This window comes from Oncorhynchus clarkii, chromosome 17, assembly GCF_045791955.1.
Source record: "Oncorhynchus clarkii lewisi isolate Uvic-CL-2024 chromosome 17, UVic_Ocla_1.0, whole genome shotgun sequence".
Classification (NCBI taxonomy): domain Eukaryota; kingdom Metazoa; phylum Chordata; class Actinopteri; order Salmoniformes; family Salmonidae; genus Oncorhynchus; species Oncorhynchus clarkii.
This window is the reverse complement of record NC_092163.1, coordinates 20,894,136-20,917,643: the sequence shown is the minus strand read 5'-3', so window position 1 is coordinate 20,917,643 and position 23,508 is coordinate 20,894,136. Positions and strand designations below refer to the sequence as shown.

At 41.4% G+C, this 23,508-nt stretch overlaps 2 protein-coding genes across 5 annotated transcripts in view; both read left to right on the top strand.

Annotated features, from left to right (window-relative positions):
- Positions 1 to 4,645: 4,645 nt before the first annotated feature.
- Positions 4,646 to 11,019, top strand: LOC139370495 (26S proteasome non-ATPase regulatory subunit 12). The gene is made up of 11 exons (XM_071110014.1): positions 4,646 to 4,881; positions 5,519 to 5,578; positions 5,722 to 5,850; positions 6,209 to 6,316; positions 6,498 to 6,602; positions 7,371 to 7,520; positions 7,910 to 8,044; positions 8,325 to 8,437; positions 8,903 to 9,077; positions 9,339 to 9,416; positions 10,404 to 11,019. Exons 1-11 carry the CDS (start codon positions 4,756 to 4,758, stop codon positions 10,611 to 10,613), a joined length of 1,389 nt encoding a protein of 462 aa, XP_070966115.1. The 5' UTR covers positions 4,646 to 4,755; the 3' UTR covers positions 10,614 to 11,019.
- A 745-nt stretch (positions 11,020 to 11,764) lies between these two features.
- Positions 11,765 to 23,508, top strand: part of LOC139370494 (probable helicase with zinc finger domain) — a 62,627-nt gene continuing 50,883 nt past the window's right edge. The window contains exons 1-8 of one of the 4 annotated variants that reach the window (XM_071110012.1): positions 11,778 to 11,812; positions 13,624 to 13,652; positions 17,391 to 17,630; positions 18,272 to 18,308; positions 21,448 to 21,572; positions 22,599 to 22,655; positions 22,850 to 22,898; positions 23,192 to 23,264. In XM_071110012.1, coding sequence (XP_070966113.1) covers positions 17,409 to 17,630; positions 18,272 to 18,308; positions 21,448 to 21,572; positions 22,599 to 22,655; positions 22,850 to 22,898; positions 23,192 to 23,264 — 563 coding nt within the window. In that variant the 5' untranslated portion in view covers positions 11,778 to 11,812; positions 13,624 to 13,652; positions 17,391 to 17,408. Of the gene's footprint in view, positions 11,813 to 13,623; positions 13,653 to 17,390; positions 17,631 to 18,271; positions 18,309 to 21,447; positions 21,573 to 22,598; positions 22,656 to 22,849; positions 22,899 to 23,188; positions 23,265 to 23,508 lie in introns of all 4 variants that reach the window. The other 3 variants (XM_071110009.1, XM_071110013.1, XM_071110010.1) reach the window with 3 other exon arrangements.

Below are 23,508 nucleotides of genomic sequence, written 5' to 3'. Positions count from 1 at the left end.
ACTGCAAGGAGTCATCATGTCAGGTAGTCCTGGGGCATGGTCCTAGGGCTCAGGTCAGTTGAAACTGGAGCAGCAGCACGGACAGGTGGACTGGGGACAGCAAGGAGTCATCGTGTCAGGTAGTCCTGGAGCATGGTCCTAGGGCTCAGGTCCTCCGAGAGAGAGAAAGAAAGAGAGAAGGAGAGAATTAGAGAACGCACACTTAGATTCACACAGGACACCGAATAGGACAGGAGAAGTACTCCAGATATAACAAACTGACCCCAGCCCCCCGACATATAAACTACTGCAGCATAAATACTGGAGGCTGAGACAGGAGGGGTCAGGAGACACTGTGGCCCCATCCGAGGACACCCCCGGACAGGGCCAAACAGGAACACCTCCAAAACAAAAGATATATGGTTTGGTAAGAAGAATGCCCCTCTTCCCACAGGTGTGATTACTATCTCTGAGGGTTTAGAGCTTGAGGTAGTCATCTCATACAAGTACTTGGGAGTATGGCTAGACAATACACTGTCCTTCTCTCAGCACACATCAAAGCTGCAGGCTAAAGTTAAATCTAGACTTGGTTTCCTCTATCGTAATCGCTCCTCTTTCACCCCAGCTGCCAACTAACCCTGATTCAGATGACCATCCTACCCATGCTAGATTATGGAGACCTAATTTATAGATCGGCAGGTAAGGGTGCACTCGAGCGGCTAGATATTCTTTACCATTCGTCCATCAGATTTGCCACCAATGCTCCTAATAGGACACATCACTGCACTCTATATTCTTCTGTAAACTGGTCATCTCCTTATACCCGTCGCAAGACCCACTGGTTTATGCTTATTATAAAACCCTCTTAGGCCTCACTCCCCCCTATCTGAGATATTTACTGCAGCCCTCATCCTTCACATACAACACCCGTTCTGCCAGTCACATTCTGTTAAAGGTCCCCAAAGCACAGACATCCCTGGGTTGCTCGTCTTTTCAGTTCACTGCAGCTAGCGACTGGAACAAGCTGCCACAAACACTCAAGCTGGACAGTTTTATCTCAATCTCTTCATTCAAAGACTCAATCATGGCCACTCTTACTGACAGTTGTGGCTGCTTTGCGTGATGTATTGTTGTCTCTGTTGTCTGTGCCCAATAATATTTGTACCCTGTTTTGTGCTGCTACCATGTTGTCTGCTGTCATGTTGTGTTGCTACCATGTTGTTGTCATGTTGTGTTGCTACCATGCTGTGTTGTTATGTGTTGCTGCCATGCTATGTTGTTGTCTTATGTCTCTCTCTATGTAGTGTTGTGTTGTCTCTCTTGTGATGTGTGTTTTGTCCTATATTTTTATTTCATTTATTTTTAATCCCAGCCCCCGTCCCCGCAGGAGACCTTTGAACTTTTGGTAGGCCGTCATTGTAAATAAGAATTTGTTCTTAACTGACTTGCCTAGTTAAATAAAGGATAAATGAACAATTTAAAATAGAGGGCAAACTAATCAAGCAATAAGAATTGAAATAAATGAACCAGTTGCATGTTTCATTAAATATGACTTGGTTTTATGAATCTTTTAGGATTTTATTCCAAGTTCCAATGTCAAAAGGGCTTCGTGACAATTTGGTTCAATGGACAAGAACAATGCCTGTGTCGCAAATGGCACCCCATTCCCTACACACTGCCCAACTTTTGACAAGAGCCCTATGAGCCCTGGTCAAAAGTAGTGCACTATACAGGGGACAGGATGCCCTTTGGGACACATAAAATAGCTTTTCATGTGATCTAGTCTGTAGTTTGACCAACATTACAATAATGATGTAACTCCAACATTTGAATAAGGTCTGTTTTTTATTAGAAAGGGTATTAGGCTCTATGTCAGATATATGACCTTCTCAACACACACAAAACAACACACACAAAACACACATAATATGTAGGACTATGGCTACATAAAGATCCAGCTCAGAACAGCACATTCTCAAATGAAGTCATGTTACGCAATACCTGTGGCCCACAATGGACAATGGGCATGGGTTGGACTCAAGCTCTCACCTGTGTGTTTGATGAGAGTGCTGGACGTGGTTTCATCTTCAGTCTCTCAGTGGATCTCAGATAATTTCAGTTCAGGGTAACAAAGAGTGGATTCATTATGATTTGCATGGTCACACTCACAAATGATTTCTCATTCTCCATATAACTTTAAACCTCATGCTTATAAAAGTGATCAAATTAGTTCTCAGGCAGTCTCTTCTTAGGCAGTTTATTGGAGACACAACTTCATCATAAAGATGACAAGGTTGTTATCGATGGAGGCTTGATCGGTACTGTTGATATTTGCCCTACATTACTTGAATGAGTGCTTTAGGATCCTGTAAATACTTGGATGCCTCTTCAACCCTGTTTTATTCATTATTATTTTCATTATTTCATACTTGGTCTCCTCTCTGAGCTGATACAGGCCATGTTTAATTTTCAAGCTGTTAAGGTTTAGACTGTGTTGGGGTAATCTGATCCTAGGCCAGCGCTTAGTGGCAGCCTCTCCCCGGAGCAGGAAAATCACTGACCTACATGAGTTGTATGTATTTCTCAGGGAAATCTTTCAAAGCAATGAACTGTGGGAATGAAACCAAATATTGAACAGTAATGTCCTAGTGACATCTGCTGGTAAACTAGAGTCAATACATGGAGATTTGGCCTACCCAATTCATTCATTGTTTCAGCCTAGTTGTCAGCAGCAACATGCTGCTAAATTCTTTGTTCACCATTCAAATCCAAGGTCCTAATCCAGGCACTTGTCATCTCCCGTATGGACTACTCCAAATCTCTGTTGGCTGGACTCCCCGCTTTTGCCATCAAACCCCTGCAACTTATCCTGAACGCTGCAGCTCACCTGGTGTTCAACCTTCCCAAGTTCTCCCGTGTCACCCCGCTCCTCCACACACTCCACTGGCTTCCAGTAGAAGCTTGCATCCACTTCAAGACCCCTTTCTTTACTTGCCTACGGAGCGGCAAGGGGAACTGCCCCTCCCTACTTTCAGCCAATGCTCAAACCCTACACCTCAACTCGAGCACTCCATTCTGCCACCTCTGGTCTCTTGGCCCTCCCACTCCTATGGGGGTCAGCTCGCGTACAGCCCAGTCAAAGATTTTCTCCGTCCTGGCACACCAATGGTGGAATTAGCAAGTTGCATGGACTGCAATAATAGTTCTTAACATGATTTTTCAATCACTACCTCATCTCTGTACCTCACATATACAATTATCTGTAAGGTCCCTCAGTCGAGCAGTGAATTTCAAGCACAGATTCAACCACATTGCATTGCAAAGAAGGGCACCTATTGGTAGAAGTGTAAAAAAAAAAAAAAAAGAAGACATTGGATATCCCTTTGAGCATGGTGAAGTTATTAATTACACTTTGTAAGATACTCCAAAGATAGGCGTCCTTCCCAACTCAGTTGCCGGAGTGGAAGGAAACCGTTCAGGGATTTCACCATGAGCCAATGGCGACTTTAAAACAGCTACAGAGTTTATTGGCTGGATCAAGGATGGATCAACAACATTGTAGTTACTATACAATATTAACCTAAATGCAGAGTGAAAAAAAATATTTAGTGGGCTCCTGAGTGGCGCAGCAGTTTAAGGCACTGTATCTCAGTGCTAGAGGCATCACTATGGACCCTGGTTCAACTCCAGGCTGTATCACAACTGACTGTGATTGGGCAGTGCACAATTGGCCCAGAGTAGTTAAATAAAGGTTCAAAGAAATAAATAAAAATATGGGGTATTAAATAATATATTTAATCAATTTTGAATTGAGGTTGTAACACAACATAATGTGGAATAAGTCAAGTCGTATGAATACTTTTCAAGCTCAGGAAAGGAACTTAATAAATATATTAATTTAGTGTGAATTATTCACAACATTGTGTCAATAGTGTGAAAGTGGGCAGTACTTTTCAGAATCATACCACAATATGATAGGCTTCCTGAGGCAGGGTTCTCTCTATCCAGTTGGTTTAATAATAATAATCATTCATGACATTTGTAAAGCGCTTTTCATTATACAGAATAATCTCAAAGTGCATTGAGAGTTTTTTCCTGGGCAGGCGGGAAAATATTCTCATTCCACCATGGGTGTAAGCCATTTGCAAAGAAAACACATTCCTCACTATCTCTTCCTCAATGTTTTTAAAACAGGACTGTCTGTGTCTGAAATGGTACTCTATCACCAATAGTGCACAACTGTCTTGAAACTTTGATGGTTGAGTCAATGAGATGAGATTTGGAAGGATGGCCCCGAGACTACATCATCATCATCATCATCATCATCATCATTTAGACCATTTCTTACACAATTGGGTTTACATTCACTTTACTTAAAATCCCTCCTTCACAGACAGGGTTCTTTTTGTTTGTGGTCCACTATTGTAATGCTTAAAAAAAGATACCAGAAAATAATTCTGGAAATTATAACGTTTCAATCTGAGCACAGTTTCCCCCCATCAACAACCTATTAATGGCAGTTGAAAAGGTTAAATTGAGAGAGAAATGCTTTGTGAATAACTAAGTCTTGACTCTCAAAACGCCTGACACAAATAACAATATTTTTTTATGGTCCTTCTCTGGGTCCTTCTGGCAGCCTAGGTGGCCTTTGCAGTTCATTGTGATTGGCCGGTTTTCCTTCACTTCCTGTAGTTTTGACACAACAGCAGCAGGCTAGCAGTTCTTAGCACTTAGCAGACATTTCACTTGTCAATTCGCCGTAGTATTCAACTTACGATGTCGGAAAACATGTCAGCAGAGGTGGAGCGATCAGAAAGATCAGATGGCAAGCTTGTGAAGATGGAGATTGACTACAGTTCAACTGTAGATACACGTCTACCGGAGTGTGCCAAAATGGCAAAAGTAAGTTGAGTATGAATGTGGCCAGCGCTGGCTGAGTCATGGTGCATCACGAATGTTAGCAAAATGGCGAACTTGTTCGCAAATAAAGTGTTTTTCAACAACATTGCGGCTCTATTATAACAACGTATCACAAATATTGATTCGGTTTACTTGTAAGTTATATATATTAATTAGTTATTTAGCTAGCTACGGTAATTGTTTTCGTCATGTAGCTTCTCTAGCTACCTACAGACTACTAATACAGTAGCTCTTGGTGTTATGTTATGCTAACCAGCTGCTTGGTCGTTTCAGTCGGATTTTTGAATAATTTATCAACCAACTACTAACGTAGGTACCACAGTTATTGTTTTTCTTAGACCCCTTTACTTTAGCTGTAACTTTAGTATATTTCTAACTAACGTTAGCGAGTGATGTTTCCGTTTTAATCATGTGTCAATGCTGACAGAAATGTGTTGTTGACATATTTGGCTTTCTCAAATCAGACTTTGCTCATCAACAACGTTATGGATGATACAGTTTTAATGAGTATTTTTGGTCATCTGTCTTGTAATTTGATCGTGTGTGGTCATTCAATTGATCTTTGTAACGATTGTCTGTCATTTGTCCTGACTGTAAGATGTGTCTCCTGCTCTTTTAGGAAGGTAGGCTGCAGGAGGCCGTTGAAAGCCTCTTGTCGCTGGAGAAGCAAACAAGAACGGTGAGCGTGAATTCATAAATGTATTTCTAATTAAACATCATACCCATTGAGATTAAACTATAATCTCAATGATCGTACTCCTCTGACTAATCACATCGCTATCTTTGTAAGTAACATTGTCCTCTTTCTATCCATCTACATAGGCTTCTGACATGGTGTCAACCTCCAGAATCCTGGTGGCCGTTGTGCAGATGTGCTATGAAGCGAAGGACATGGATGCCCTGAATGAAAACATCATGCTGCTCTCTAAAAGGAGGAGTCAGCTAAAAGGGGTGAGACTTGGGGCTCCTTCTTTGAAGGGATACTAAGGGAAGGTAAAACATTGAGGCAGGGGTGTATTCATTAGCGCACGCAGTTGCAAAATGTCTTGCAACAGAAAACGTCTTGCAACGCATCAACCATTTCTATTTGACAAATTAATATAGGTCCCTCCCTATTTTGTTCTGTTTGCCAACGTTTGGTTTATTGTGAATACACCCCAGGTATGCACCAGTAGGTTAAGAAAGGTGCTTTACCATTAAAGCAAAGTTTTCTTCATTCATGTAAAGTTTTGCCTAATGTTATCTCTTTGGATATATATATATATATATATATATATAACCTTCTCTTTTGCTTTGTTTCTCTTCTCAGGCTGTTGCTAAGATGGTGCAAGAATGTTACAAGTATGTAGATACCGTGACCGACCTGACCGTTAAGCTGAGACTCATTGACACACTACGCACAGTGACCGCTGGAAAGGTACGTGGTGTCATGAACTTTCTCTGATTATCCTTACTTGGATCATCCTAAAATGACATTAAGATGATACCACCAATCATGCATATTCAGATGGCATAAAACTAAATAATTTACTTTTGTGGGTCCAAGTCATGTCTCCATTCAATTAAAATGCGCTAACGACTTTGTTTCCCTCACTCAGATCTATGTGGAGATTGAGCGAGCCAGGCTGACAAAAACATTGGCAAACATCAAGGAGCAGCATGGCGAGGTCAAAGAGGCCGCAGCAATCCTCCAAGAGCTGCAGGTAAGGGGCTTTCGCAGACATTACTTGGCAGTTTTCACAATTTCTTATAGACTAGGGGTAAGAGGTTTCAACCATCCATGTTGATTGAAGCTATTTGACTTACTGGACTGAATCTTCAGACATGAGCAGAACTCAAATCCCCTTCACATCAAATAAAAGGAAATACATTTTAAAAATCAACCTCATATTCATCTCCAGCACCACCCCAACATGTATGTGAGAGTGGTGTGTTTCTATGTTTTGTAGTAAAAAAGAGAGAAGAAGAAGAAAAGTGTTTCCAATGATATCGGTGTGCATTGTGGGATTTTTTTATTTTTTTTAAACCAATTATGAGTAGGCATTGCCTACTAATTGGTGGATGATGTCATTGGAAACACTTATCTTCTCTTCTCTTTTTACTACAAAACATAGAAATGTGCCATTTCACATATGTTGGGGTGGTGCTGGAGATGATGAATATGAAGTTGAAAAATTGTGAAATTTCCCTTTAATCATTTCAGTGAAAGTTGACTGAGACACTAGATTTTATTTTAGATGAATTATGGTGTCTGTAAAGTGTAGCGCACTCCATCAGTATGTCCTTTATTGAGGGCAGAACCACTGCAACAATTGTTCACACACCATTCTTCTTCCGGTCCAGGCTGTGATGTAGCACAGCTGGGCTGTGTTCAGTAGGCACAAAATGGTAGTGGTATTATGAGAAACGTGTGACCCAGGGATAGAGTAAAACATTCTGCCTCTCACAACATGCACTCTTTCACTCTACAGGTGGAGACATACGGCTCCATGGAGAAGAAAGAGAAGGTGGAGTTCATCCTGGAGCAAATGAGACTGTGCATCGCTGTCAAGGACTACATCCGCACCCAGATCATCAGCAAGAAGATCAACACCAAGTTCTTTACAGAGGATGGCACCGAGGTGAGAGAAGAGAGGAAAGACAAATAATCTATTCAGGCTGGGTGTTATGATATGGCCTCTCTCCCAAATGGCGCCCTATTCTCTATATAGTGCACTACTTTTGACCAGGACCCATAGGGGTCTGTGTATTGAATAGGGGGCCATTTGAGACTATAGGGGAGGGGGGGAACTACCTAAACGTTCAATATTCCAATCAAAACGTTCACTTTTGTTTCCTATTCCTGGAACAGTTTTCTATAGAAAACAATATTTATTTCCTGCAAAATACTGAAATCAGATTTTATTTTTATCTGTTTGGAAAAAATCGTTTTGGCTGTCTACGCTGCTCCCGATGAAGAAACATACAAGCTGCAATATTATTAACCATTTACGTCACTATTTTTCCATAGGAGTCTAAGCTGAAGTATTACAATCTGATGATCCAAGTAGACCAGCACGAGGGATCCTACTTGTCCATCTGCAAACACTACCGTGCCATCTATGATACCCCCTGCATTCTGGAGGATAGCTCCAAATGGCAACAGGTAAACACTGGTCTCAGAAGACTGTTTTAGGCATCAGGATGATAGTCTTTTGATATTATTTGATGCCCTTTTAAAGGCACACGCTGTACATTTTGTTTCTGAGAAAAATATTGCTCTGGCAGCAGGACTTAGTTGGAGAGGGGTCTTAGCGAGTGGACTGCACACTGATTGGTGTAAATGGAACTAAGATTGGGTCTGCCTTCACGGGGGACTAAGACGTTACAGATTGCACCTTTTAAAATACATAACAATACAACGCTAATGTTCTTTCCTGTTCCAGGCCCTGAAAAGTGTTGTTCTGTATGTGATACTGGCTCCCTACGACAACGAGCAGTCAGACCTGGTGCACAGAATCAACGAAGACAAGAAATTGGAAGAAATACCCAAATACAAGTAAGACATTCAATCACACTATATTCCGGTGCTTTCGTTTCTCCCTCAAATACCAAGAATGTAATCTAGCTTCAATGGTTCATTCCTTACAATCTTCAATGGTATAACACACTATTTCTCATCAGCAATGCCCAAATATTCCTCATCGGAACAATGTAACCTTGAGATGATTAATTCGTGAAAATCTTAGCATTCAATACTGTTTCACAATATTCCTCATCAACCTAGCACGACATCCAATTCTGTAACACAGTAATTAACTATATATTCACCAAGGTACCACATAACCTAGCCAATTCCCAGGGGTGAAACCTAGCTAAGCTACCAAAAGCATATGCTTGATCTCTGTGGTACGGTGAAACCTAGGCTAAACTCTGGTGCCTCAACTTCATATCATTGTGAGGTGGCGCTATTGCCGTGCTGTGGTTCGTCTCATCCTGGTTTCCATTTTACCTCTCCCTCAAGGGACCTCCTGAAGCAGTTCACCACCATGGAGCTAATGCGTTGGGCCTCCCTGGTGGAGGATTATGGGAAGGAGCTGAGGGAGGGCTCCCCCAACAGCCCGGCCACCGACGTATTCAACTGCTCAGAGGAGGGCGAGAAGAGGTGGAAGGACCTCAAGAATAGAGTGGTGGAGCACGTAAGTAGTTTATGGAACTGCTTTCATGGAATATCTATAGCTAGAATATCACAATTACTTTAGTGGGATAGTTTGTTTTAGCAAAGGGTCTGTGGTGGCATCCATCGCAAAGCTGTCTTTCGTTGGAACATAGTTGCTGAAAAGGATCTGGAAACATCCCTTTCCCATCTAGAATACTTTCATGTAATTGGTATTTTTGATTCCAACTATGTTATGTTCCACCGTTGCTTATTTTTGTGTTTTTCTTAATCTCTTCTTTAGAATATAAGAATTATGGCCAAATATTACACAAGAATCACAATGAAGAGGATGGCTGGCCTCCTGGACCTCTCCATTGACGTAAGCACCACCGATCTACTCTTTACACCTGTTACATTTTTGTCAGGGGATGGAATACTTACTGGCCCTTAACCCTAATGAATGCAGCCTTAAAGGGATAGTTTTCCCTCCAAAATAAGGTTGAAACTTATGTGCCGCTCCATATGATATGATGTGGCTCTGTTCACGTCAGGGGAACTGAACAGGAGTTAACGACTTTGGTGAAACTCCACACGATTGTTGCATTTCCGTTTCCGTGTGTTGCACTTGCATTCAATAGCATCTATGAATCACATGATTATGCACAGTGTTGACGTCAAGTTTCAAGTTTTGTTAGTCGTATGTACGGGATACACCGTCCAACGAAATGCTTACGCAAGAACCAAGGACATGGATGGTTCCTGATGTTGTGGGATTATCTCTGGTGTTTACAGAACAACTGGTGCTGTCAGATTAGGAAGCCAGAACCGGCTTAGACAAAGCAATTAGAACAGTAGAGCAAAGGAATGTATGAAAACCTGTATTCTTATTTTAAATATATGAAGTTCTGTCCCTGTGCTGTATTTGTCTACTAATGTTATGTATTACGTCATGTTTTATGTTTTGTCTGGACCCCAAGAAGAGTAGTTGCTGCTTTAGCAGTAGCTAATGGGGAACCTAATAAAACACAAAATACTAGAATTGTTTGTAGCTTAAAGGTCAAATCGAAGGTAGACTTAGAGATTTGATGTAATGTATAAAGTAAACAGCATAGTGGGTCAATTTCCGCAACAACTAAGAGCGTTTAAGTGCAAGGCTAAACCTCTTCCGCTGTTTTGCTCCCGTTGCCGTAACGGCGTGAAGCGAACGCGCAGATACTGTGTGAGAGCGAGGTCTTTGCATCTGTGTGAAAAACAGATTTTTTTTGTAGAGTTATCTATAGATGTACTATAGTACCCTAAATGAAATATGTGATTAGTTATTGATGGTTTTTGAAGACACAGGTTCTAGCATCTCTATGTCTTGCAGGAGTCTGAGGAGTTCCTCTCCAACCTGGTGGTGAACAAGACCATCTACGCCAAGGTGGACAGGCTAGCCGGCATCATCAACTTCCAGAGGCCGAAGGACCCCAACGACCTGCTCAACGATTGGTCCCACAAACTGAACTCCCTCATGTCCCTGGTCAACAAAACCACACATCTCATCGCCAAAGAGGAGATGATACACAATCTGCAGTGATGAGGGCCGAGTGCATTGTTTTCATAAAATAATTAAATGTTCTTCTGAATTTATATTGATGAATGAACCGTTATTCCAATGTCAACTACTCCAATTTTTTTGGAATAACAAATACCACATCCCTTTCTGTTTCTTACGGTCAGCAAAGTTGAAGCATTTACAATAAACAAGTCTTATGTTGTTACTATCTCTTGTCCCACTGATTTAATGCAAATTACATTGTTTAGAGTGGTCTCCCAAGTTTATCTACTACAATCTGGGCATGTACTTTGTTCTAGACCACAGAGGGGCATACACTGTTAATGTTTTCTCTCCTGTTCCAACTCTCTTTTTCATGTAACCGTCATAAGGGATTTAGTGTTAGAGCATTTGCGTGCAACTTGCTGTATTAAAACATTTACTGTAAGTTCTTGATGTCTTTTTATGTCTACTTCGCAATGTAAACAAACTATTCTCACCTTGCATAATGGATATTATTTTGAGTATTGTAACAGAACATTTGATTATTACAGAGTTGTATGTAACTGTTGTCAGATCAAGTTAAGAATACTTATTTAAAAGCTGTGAAATGCAAACCTGACATGCAGCTTTTTGTTGTTGGTTTGAAAGGTTCTGGATCCTCAGCCATCTAGGGATGACTATAAATGCTACAGCACGCACAGCTGACACTAAATCAAGACTTATTTAGTGAGTTTATGCAAGATGCTGAATGTTTCTACCACATGATATATCCACGTATCCACATGAAAATAGAAAAACAGCAGTTATTCAAAAGTAAAGGCATTGAGACATTATGTAGAAATAATTTAAATGTAGTAATGTATGATTAAACATTACCTTTCTATTGTTTTAATTATCCAAATCATCCATACGTCAAAATATCTCTGAAAATTGTCCACATAGTGGACAAAATACACGACAGAATGTTTTGTTTGTGCAATACTGTTATATAATTGACAGTGCTCAGCTAGGCAAACATTGGAAACCGGTTTGTGCAATTATCTAGGGAAATATATGAAAACTGGAGTAATGACTTGCTATAAAGGCTGCTATATGACTAGGTTCGAAGTCCACAATCGTCAAACCCCAACCTACACCAAAAAGACCCAAATCCCCTCAACCTTCAGATGAGCTACATCCCACTATCCTTTGCGATGGGCTGATAAGTGGATCCAAGATGGCGTAGAAAGTAAAGCTAGGTAAGTGTAGACTTCCCATTTTCAGTCCTTTCAGTTGTCTTTTTCAGAGGCAAGGACACCGACTTGACTCCCGTCTGTAACACATTCTGAGAGTAATGAAGGTATAACATTTACGCCGAGACCACAATATAATGTCAATTCACTTCTATACGTCTGAAAACCGAGCCAAAATTACAGGCCCGGGCAATAACGCTAACGATAACGCGCTAGGTGTGAATCCATTCTGCATACGTTTTGGTCAGCTTGCTAGCCAGACATTTAGCGATAGCAAGCTAGCTTGGTGCCAAAACCAAAGCGATGGGCCCTATTTTGTCTGACGTGCAAACTGCCTTTTCTCACTATGTACTCATGATGAATTCAGCGTCAATAATTATTACTTTTTTATATTTATTCTCGTAATGTTGTGTCAATGCAATGGTATTGGCTACCATCGCTCAGTGAGTCTTGAGTCTATCACAATTATTGCTAGCCCTCCTAGCTAGCAACATGTTTTGCCAATCTCATTAATTTGTTTTTTAAAGTTAGAAGCAATACATTTCCATGGTTCAAATAACTCCGATATTTAATCATGTCGTTGCACACCGATATGTCGCAATCTGAAAGCTGAATGCCTTGATACAAGCTCATGTGAGCCAACTAGCTAGATCGCGCCTCACGACTATTTCACCGTGGTCCCACCAAACATGATGCGAACGAACGCGGAGCCAGCCACAGCTAGCGGTGCTTCTACGGTGTTGTTTTAGCTAATACCTATGATGGACAAGTAACAAGCTAACGTTAGTGGCTTGCCAACAGACATCTATTATTAACTGACCCGGAATCTCAAAATAGACTGTTTTATATTTGTATTAGTCTATAGGAGTGCCCTTTTTTGGAGCGATCATGCCGAATAGGGCAATGTGTTTTGATCAAACTTGCCGTTAGGTAAGCATCAGCTAAACCATAGATGTAGTAACTAGCTATCTAACACAGCCTAAATATCCAAGGTGGTAGTAGACTACTGCTGATGAGACTAATTTTACCTTGTATTAATGTCGCCCCTTCATTCATCTTTGTTTATTTGAAATGAGGCGTTTAATTTTACAGTAAAAGTATCATTCATACCACTTCTGGCCATTACTTGCAAGCCACATGGTTGTCATTTTGCTCTTAAAAACGGCCATAGCATGCTCATGTCATGTCTTTGGTTGTCTCAATTTCTTGTATATTGACTGATCCATAATAGTAAACAAGTTCAAGCTAATCGACTTAAGATGCCAAACAAAAAGTGTTGGCCCATATTTTGGTTATCATACACTGTATTTGCATTAGGTGTTCCAACGTGCTGTGAGGGATATTTCCACTACAGTAGTTGTAGAATTTCCTAACATGCTTTGATTGCTCTGGTAACCTGCCTCTGAACCGTGGCCTTATCTGAGGTATTCCTTAAAAGATACTGTTACACACACATTCTGGGGGGTGGCCTTGATGTTGGTTTAGGCTGGCACTATGGGATGACTAAAACACAGCCTACCTAAGTAACCTAACTTATACACACACCTTGGTCATCATGAAGGAATTTAAATGTGATTCACTCTGTGGAAACTCTACGTAAGACACTGAGTGGGGCGTCCACTCACTTTGCCCAGAGTGGGTGAAAACGTGCTTCATTATGTTATAAAATACATTTTGCCAAGACAAATCTGATTCTTCATGTTCTGAATTGCTCAGTTGGTATTTCTCTAACATATCAATAACCTTTCCAAAAAGTCAGAATGCTACATGTCTCAAATTCGATATCGATCTTGCCTCTTTTGTCTTATGTCCTCCAGATTCAAGAAGAAAGATGACGAGTTCAACGGTGAGCCTGTCAGTTTGCCTTAATTCTCGCACAGCATCCAGCCTAGCTGATGCAATTCTGTTTTACCACTTTTGTCCCCCTCTGGCCTCCATTGATTTTTAGTCACCCTAGGATACACAAGGGTTAAAACTCCAATAACATTTGATCGGATTATGATAGAGACCGGAGGTTTGGACCATTTTAATTAAAAAAAAATGTTTTACCCATTGGTCAAAATATGCGTTTTTGATTGGACACTACACTGAGAGCTGACTCAGTCAATGATTGTCATTTAACAAAGACTAGCCCCACGTCTGCTAAAGTAGAGGTGGTGTGTAGTAGGCTACTGTCCTTAGATATAACTGCTGGGGCGTAGTGTGTTGTTTCACTATGGAAGAACTATATCAAACCCTGATAAGGAGAAATAGGGCATTTGTTATAAGTTGCTCCTTGGGCCCGGAGGCCTTTTCTGTTTTTAGTCAAAGCAGAGGCTATCTCAAAGAGGGACGACCGTTCACCAGACACTGCATGTCAGGTTTAATTTCAAGCCTCTCCATGTTCCTCCCAATTTCTGGCTTTGTCTAACGTGCATGAAAACAGATTGTTGCCCATCAACTAGTGGCCCCCTTCTACCCTCCAGCTATTTGTCATTTCACTCTGTTGCGGGAGGGTAGCGTGTGTTTCTGTTAGTGACACTGTATCCCTTGAATCCTCGGGCGCCATGGCCAGGCATAGCTCTGTGCTGTGAATAACGCTATAGGACACCACACTCTGCAGAGGACAGACACCACCACAAGTTTTAACAGCCGCAAGTGTCCGGTAGTGAACTCGACTGCCTTATTGCCTGTAGTTGTGCCTATAGGCCTATTAGGTTCAGAAATACTCCAGTGTCACCTGTAGATAGCATAGCGTGCAGGCTATTTTGGAATTGATTTAGGGTACATTTTTACGCGGCAAGTGTAGACCTCTCAATGCCCCTGTTGCCTGTGTGCTTATAGCCTAGGCTTATTAGGTGTAGAAGTACTCCAGTGTCACCTGTAGACAGCATACAGTAGTACCCAATGTCGTAGCTTCACACATTTCTTCTATTGATTAAGTGCCTTTGATGGGTCCTTTGCTAACCATTCAATTGTGGCTCGACGCCGCCAATGGATAACTCCAGTGGCGTTGGCTGCGGGGCCTTTTTGGCGCCTATATGTTACTTTAAAAAACCTGCCTAAAACAAGCTTGTGACTTGACTTGCGCTTTTATTATTGAGTCAACTGTATTAAAATGCCTTGGTCAACAACTAAGCCTATATATAGACCTACTGCCACAGAGGAAATACTGCTCGGCCTCATCACATTTGTGATGACATCAAAAGAGGATGTGGTTCTTGCTTTAGGGAACCCTACATAGTGCTTTTTCTCTGACCATATTCCAGGCTGTATCACAACCGTCCGTGATTGGGAGTCCCATAGGGCGGCGCACAATTTGCCCAGCTTCGTCCACGTTACTGTTTGGCTGGGGTAGGCCGTCATTGTAAATTAGTTTTCAAATCTTTCCTCATGGACCCCAAGACGGGTCACAATTTTGTTGTAGCCCTGAACCAGTTCGCTTGATGATTAGTTGACCATTTGAATCAGGTGTGCTAGCTGTGGGATAGTTAAAATATTTGACTACTATATTTGACAACCCTAAACTTTGAATCACTTACAAAATTGCTGCCACTATATGACATGAGTACATGGCCTAGAATGCTGTGGTATTGTAAATAGTGCACACCACCTGTGCATTGCTGGTTGTTCCCTAAACCCGCCACTTTCCCGCCAAGCCTCACATTAAACAACAGTCTTAACTGTAGCTTTTTGTCTTGCCAACGTAGTGGTGCGCACCCTAAACCATGTGGCACAGACAAGAGCCACACTGTACACGATTCTTCAGTTGGTCGTAAGGATTCTCGATACCACGCTGTTTTGCGAAAAGCGTTTTCAGTCAGACATTCGCCCTTGCCATAAGAGTTGAACTATATCTAGCCAACATTTTGAATTGATTATCACTGATTGTGAACTTCAGAACTGTAACGATTTGATACTTTGGTTAAAGGCAAGTTTAAATGCATACTAGTAGTCATCGCCCCTGCTAGAGAGTCTACACATTCTGGTTGATTCCAAACAACGTCATCTCACTGGCTACTTCTCTGGCGACTTCTCATTGGCTATTGCTATTCACCATTTTTTTTATTTAACCTTTATTTAACTAGGCAAGTCAGTTGAGAACATTCTTATTTACAATGACGGCCTAGGAGCAGTGGGTTAACTGCCTTGTTCAGGGGCAGAACGACAGATTTTTACCTTGTCAGCCCGGGGATTTGATCTGGTAACCTTTCAGTTACTGGCCCAACTCTCTAACAACTGGGCTACCTGGTGTTGCACATCTCACATTACAAGAGCGTTGCAGATTTTGTCAAACGTGTTTGAAAATATTGGGATGATGGAACTGCTCAAAGACAGGATGGGTAGCCCTCAGATTGCATCTCTGACCTGCTCACATTAAACGAGCGTCAGTGACCACCGCACGACCCAAGTAGCCAACGACATGGGGATTTTGTCTCTGATCTCGAACCTGTCTGGGACAGCTAAAGAGTGTCATACCTTTTATACCGATCTTGTGCTATCCCAGGATATTCTGTAATACCGGCACTGAACACACATTTTCAAACCCCACTGAGCCTCTGTAATCCAAAGGTTAGCAATAACAAACAAGTCCATGTAAAATCCCATAGAGAATGCTAACGAGGGCATTGCTAACATTTTATACCGTCTCTGACCTAAACTATATAGCAGGACAGACATCCCCAGCTCATCTTTTATACAAGTAGCTATAAAAATCTACTTGGTTTGCTGCACAAAACAAATACTAGACGTCAAGGCTTTTGATCCAGGAGGGGATTCTCTGCTGTTACCAAGAGAAGCATGATTTAGGAAGAAGCTAAACACTAAATTAGCAAACCAAATGCAGAACTGCAGAGCATTTAGCACAGTTAACTTAATAGTTAAAAGATATTAGTTGTATGGAATTCACATTTAGTTGTGAATTCCATACTGTAATTAGATCACCTGGCGCATGTTGCACGACAGAGTGACTTACAAGGCTCTGGTCTCTTTGTGTGTTTGTAAACAAATACCATGTGACTGGGGACTACTGGGAAGCTTCATAATGAAAAATTGTGACGGGTTAAATTAAAAATGTGATCTTTATCTCCTAACGTATTCCACAAGTTGACTGCAGGTATTTACTTAAAAAGTAGCTACAAATATTCAAATGTATAAATAAAAAAAACTTCAAAGAAATAGTTAAAGGTATTGAAAAAACACCACTTGGCTATTTCCAAATACGATATACCGCCCCAGCCTAGTGTACACCCGGCTTAGGAGCCAGTAGGACTGACTTAGGTTTGTAGTGCCACACATGACTACTTATTTTTTAGCTCTGTGAGGAGAATATAGGTCTATGAACCAATAGTTGGATTCCAAGATATTTCAACTCGTCAAAGCAAGTGTCTACAAATAGACCTACCAGTCCACTACCCCAAGTACCCATCACAGAAATAGCATTGCCTCCCATCTCCCCCTGTCTCTCACTCCGGGGTGAAGTTTTCGCTAGGTACAGATCTAGAATCAGCGATTACCATTAGTGGGGAAAATGCTAAACTGACCCACGATTAGTGTCTAGGTGCGACTTAATCCCCATTTTTATTGCTCCTCCCTCTCTCTCCAGACATTCTGTCCCTGAGTCATGGCAGACAGGAGAGCGGAGAAGTCATGTGAAGAAGCCAGCGGATCGTTAGCCAGGCGGGAGTACGAGGCGGCAGTGAGCCACTGCACAGATGCGCTGCTGGCCCTCGGCCCCCCGGCCCCTCCCAGCCCTGGACCCCCCGCATCCAACGCCCCCAACGACACGGTTACCCCCCTCCGCAGTCGCGCCCTGCTCTACAGGATAGCCGCCCTGCTACAGCTGGTGAGGCATGAGACTGACCCGGGAGGCACACCTTTCAGCCCACACCCGTACCCACTCTCTCAGTGGGCATATGGCCCCCCTGACCTCTACCCACACAAAAATGGCACTTGTGCACGCATCACACACAAGTTAACTGATACAAACGCACTCACACCAGTTCTCTCTCACACGGAAAACTAAATTGTGGCCTGTTTTGCACAAGCAGTCATCTAAGTAAGGCAAGACGAGCCAGTAAGAAGTACTCTTTGCTCATATTCCTTCACATTATGACTTAACCAACATGTTTGAATTTGATAAGTGTGTTCAAGTCAAATGTCATAAGCCCATCTTGACTTCGATTTGTTTTCAGAGAACCAGATAAAATGACGCCTCCTTTCATTTCTCTGCTGCAAACTGCACTGTGCTGTTATCTCCTTCTAGCACTAAAATTATACCCCACTACTTAAGCCTCACGATTATAGAGACTACTTAAGTACTATAATTATATTGCAAGTGACTCTGCTCTGAGTAGCAAAGATATCCATTCTGGGCACTTATCTAAGACTCAGTCAGGACTTCTGTCATATTAAACCCTCCTTTATGAGGACAGTCATTCCGCTGCTTTGACTTTGTCTGTTTACTTGTTTTCTTTCTACCTCCAGAAAAACTATGATCAAGCAGATGAAGACTGCAAACATGGTGAGTTGGTAGAGTACTTATCATAGTGAGAACATGACCCATTGTATTGAAGTCCCATCTCCCGGGTTACACAGTCATATACCAACTATAGAGTTGGATAGAGGATGCACTTGCCATAAAGCCTGTTTTTGCATGGGCTACGCCATGGCGGGCTTTCACCATTTTAAAACTCTTAGAAGATGACATTGACTACTTTAAAATCCGGGCTGGGAATTGCCAGGGACCTAATGAGACGGACGATGTTATCACAATACTTGGGTGTAGTTATATGTATTTTGATTCTCTATGTATTGTGATTTGAATACAATGATTTTATTGCGCTTCGATGTTCCAAACATATTGCTAAGCCTTTGTCAGCTGAAGAGAGAGCATGAGAAAACACATTTTGATCCGTTAAGGAAATAAAAGTGCTAAAAACAAATTGGCTCCCTATTTATTTTTTATTTTTTTATAAATAAAAAGATAAGCTATGAAGAGAAAAAATCCTGGAGTTTTGGTGCAGTTACAAAATGTTGTATTGAAATATTTAAAAAAAAATAGGATATATCGTCAAATAATAGCCCAATATGTACAGTTGAAGTTGGATGTTTACGTACACCTTAGCCAAATACATTTAAACTCAGTTTTTCACAGTTTCTGACATTTAAATCCGGGTAAAAAAAAATCCCTCTCTTAGGTCATTTAAGATCCCCACTTTATTTTAAGAATGTGAAATGTCAGAATAATAGTAGAGAATTATTTATTTCAGCTTTTATTTCTTTCATCACATTCCCAGTGGGTCAGAAGTTTACATGCACTCAATTAGCATTTGGTAGCATTGCCTTTCAATTGTTTAACCTGGGTCAAACGTTTCAGGTAACCTTCCACAAGCTTCCCACAATAAGTTGGGTGGATTTTGGCCCATTCCTCCTGACAGAGCTGGTGTAACTGAGTCAGGTTTGTAGGCCTCCTTGCTCGCACCCGCTTTTTCAGTTCTGCCCACAAATTTTCTATGGGATTGAGGTCAGGGCTTTGATGGCCACTCCAATACCTTGACTTTGTTGTCCTCAAGCCATTTTGCCACACCTTTGGAAGTATGCTTGGAGTCATTGTCCATTTGGAACACCCATTTGCGATCAAGCTTTAACTTCCTGACTGATGTCTTGAGATGTTGCTTCAATATATTCGCATAATTTTCCGTCCTCATGATGCCATCTATTTTGTGAAGTGCACCAGTCCCTCCTGCAGCAAAGCACCCCCACAACATGACGCTGCCACCTGCGTGCTTCACGGTTGGGATGGTGTTCTTTGGCTTGCAAGCCTCCCCCTTTTCCCTCCAAACATAACAATGGTCATTACGGTCAAACAGTTCAATTTTTGTTTCATCAGACCAGAGAACATTTCTCTAAAAAGTACGATCTTTGTCCCCATGTGCAGTTGCAAACCGTAGTCTGGCTTTTTTTATGGTGGTTTTGGAGCGGCCTTTCAGGTTATGTCTATATAGGACTCGTTTTACTGTGGATGTAGATAATTTTGTACCTGTTTCCTCCAGCATCTTCACAAGGTCCTTTGCTGTTCTGGGATTGATTTGCACTTTTCGCACCAAAGTACGTTCATCTCTAGGAGACAGAACGCATCTCCTTCCTGAGCGGTATGACGGCTGCGTGGTCCCATGGTGTTTATACTTGCATATTATTGTTTGAACAGATGAACATGGTACCTTCAGGTGTTTGGAAATTGCTCCCAAGGATGAACCAGACTTGTGGAGGTCTACAATTTTTATTCTGAGGTTTTGGCTGTTTTCTTTTGATTTTCCCATGATGGCAAGCAAAGAGGCACTGAGTTTGAAGGTAGGCCTTGAAATACATCCACAGGTACACCTCCAATTGACTCAAATGATGTCAATTAGCCTATCAGAAGCTTCTAAAGACATTACATAATTTTCTGGAATTTCCCAAGCTGTTTAAAGGCACAGTCAATTTAGTGTATGCAAACTTCTGACCCACTGGATTGTGACACAGTGAAATAATCTGTCTGTAAACAATTGTTGGAAAAATTACTTGTCATGCACAAAGTAGATGTCCTAACCGACTTGTCAAAACTATAGTTTAACAACATATTTGTTGAGTGGTTGAAAAACAAGTTTTAATGACTCCAACCTAAGTGTATGTAAACTTACGGATTCAACTGTAACTATCAACAACAACAACAAAAAAACACTATTTAAATAGATGTAGATAAAACACTATTTAAATAAATGGATGTAGCCCTGAATGTCATTTGCTCGGAGCCATTGCTGCAAAGATGCCTTCTATTCAAGTCTATAAGTATAACAGTCCTACCCAACAGACCTTACGTTCTGTTTTTATTGGCAATTAGTGTCATCTCAGATAGTTTCATTGCTATTAAAATCATTCCAGACACGATGATATGCTTAACTAATGTTACGGTTAGAAACGTGTCACCGTTTTGGGTAAATGTCAGCGCTAAGGTTCAGCCTCAAGTTAGAGAATTTACAAGACAAGCGGTTAGCGTAACATTTGCATTCATAGCCGTGTTTTAATTTTTTTTTTTACCTTTTATTTAACTAGGCAAGTCAGCTAAGAACAAATTCTTATTTACAATGACGGCCTACCAAAAGGCTTCCAGCGGCTGCTGGAATTAAAAATAAATCAAATTTAAATATAGGACAAAGCACACATCACAACAAAAGACAACACTACATAAAGAGACCTACTAAGACCACATGGCAAGGCAGCAACACAACATGACAACATGGTAGCAGCACAAAACATGGTACAAACTTTATTGGGCACAGACAACAGCACAAAGGGCAAGAAGGTAGAGACAACAATACATCACGCAAAGCAGCCACAACTGTCAGTAAGAGTGTCCATGAGTGGGACTTCTCCATGCCATGCCTGCTTGCTGTACCCATGTCAAGACAAGCGGTTAGAATAACATTGGTGGTCATAGCCCTGTGTAGGAGGACTTTACCACACCATGCCTGCTTCAGTTCAGCAGTTATGCCCATGTCATGTGACTTGGGTGGAGAGAATGCAGTTTGACGTGATGGGAGTGAGCAAACGTTCCATGCAATGTAGTGCGGTGCAATCATGCACAGTTACGTTCCCCGTCGTCCTGTGTGTGTTTATTGCAGTTCTGGCTGAGGAGCTGGCCAAGGGAGACGGGTCGTTTCAGGCCAGCCTGCGATGCATGCTGTTGGACGGCAGCCTGCACGAAGTGGCCGGCCTCCTCTCCAAGTCCCTGTTTGGGGAGCCTCTGGTAAGACTGGCTCCCGGCCTTACTCCACTGTTAACTCTGCCTCTCCAACACCTTCATCTTTTTCACCCTCCTAATTCATCACCTCCTCCTATTTCCCCCTCTTATTTTTCCCCACTCCCTTTTCTCCTCCTTTTCCACATCCCCCTCTTTCTCCTTCTGCCTTTCTCCTTTTCCTCCTCTTCACCTTTCCTCTTCTCCCTTCACCTCCTTTTTCCTCCTCCCTCCTATAACTGATCTATGGAGACAAACACAGCCATTTAGCTCTGGGAGCAGCTGGAACATTTTAGTTTATTTGACTTTTCCAGGAAATGTCCTCTGGGTTTTCTTTATGAAACAAGTTCTCTCAGCACAGAGTTGTTCATGTTGACTATTGAATCGATATGCTTTTAAGGGTTTGTTACCATGTAAGTCTCCAGCGTCTTTGCATGAGGGCAAATGCCAGAAAATAGCCAAATATTAGTGTTAAATCTCAATTGACTTAACTTTGTTTTTATTGCTAAAATATTAATTACTTTTCAGATTAACTGACCGTTTCAATTTTATGATTTTATTTTGGCAGTGTGATTTGACATAAGTGTAGTTGAATGAATGGACAGCATTCTGGTGTCAGGAAACAAGTTTTCCTATCACACGAGGAGATAATTCAACTCCCAACAACAGATAACATTCAACTGTGAAACGCGAAGCCTGAACACCGGTGTCTTATCTGGCAACAAAAAAGCATAGATATGAAATCAGTTTATTGTTCTCAAGTTGGCTGGAACCAGGGAGAAACAACCATGCTACTGCAGAAGGTGTAAGAATCAGAAGCGGCACTATTTATTTACCCGTTTTAGCCCGCCTGTAAATTTGGTTTTGGGATAAACAAATGTGTTATTCCGAGAATTTATTTATGGAAGAATATTTTGAATTGACCAGTGACTGTGCCAAGTCTCTTTAATATATATATAGTCTAAAAACCCTTTTGGATATGCTTGCTGATATTGTATGTGTTGTAATGTATTTCCTGTACCTTCTCTTCCTCAGAACGGCATCGTCACAAAGGACTTAACTAGATTAAAAATGCTTCTCTCAGAAATTGAAGTAAGTGTTTGTTTGTGTGAGGTGGTCTGGCCTTATGTTGGACTTTGGGCTATTTGAGTATTGATTTTATTTCCAAAAGTGAATGACAATGCAGATGATTCACCTGTTGCAGTCCCCAGGAGGTCAACTAATTGTTTGAATAGACAATGAAATGTTATTGTCTTATGAATACAATACTTTCTCTCCACCCTCAGGCCATTCGTAGCGAGATGGCCACAGAATATACAGACGACAACGAGGAAGGTGAGCAAGTCATCCTCACTCGAAAAACTGATTTGGATGCATTTATTTATGTCAATGTTTGGACTTAACAACTTGTGCTCAACACACAGTCAGGCTTAATGCTCCGATTTGCTTCAAAAAGGAACTCATTTAACGCCTGGTTGCGGAATATTGAAAGACGAAGCCTTTTAAAGTTGGATTTCATTTTCACTTTGACTCAAGTCTCGAAAGCTTGACACTCAGTCCATATGTAGGTGGTTATGTACTGTGGGTGGGATGTTTTGTTGATGCAACGATGTCTTTGTGGTCAGAAGTACGGGATGGATGGCAGTTTCGCCCCCCGCCTAGAGGAGTTACCAGCAGTGAGGAGTACACGCTGTGTAAAAGGTAATGCTATTGTGCGTTGCTGACTACGTGTTAACAGTGGCATAAGACCATAGTTCATATAATATATTACAAGACTAGTTTAACAAGTAATTGGCATGTTGTATGCAATCACTTGTACAAATGTGACTATTGAGTGGCCTTCATTTAAAGCCATTGTTATTGTACCAGTATTATGTCCATGCTGCGAACATGGGTTTGCTTTACATGCAACTAAACATTAACACTGTTACCTAGCTAAGCAACT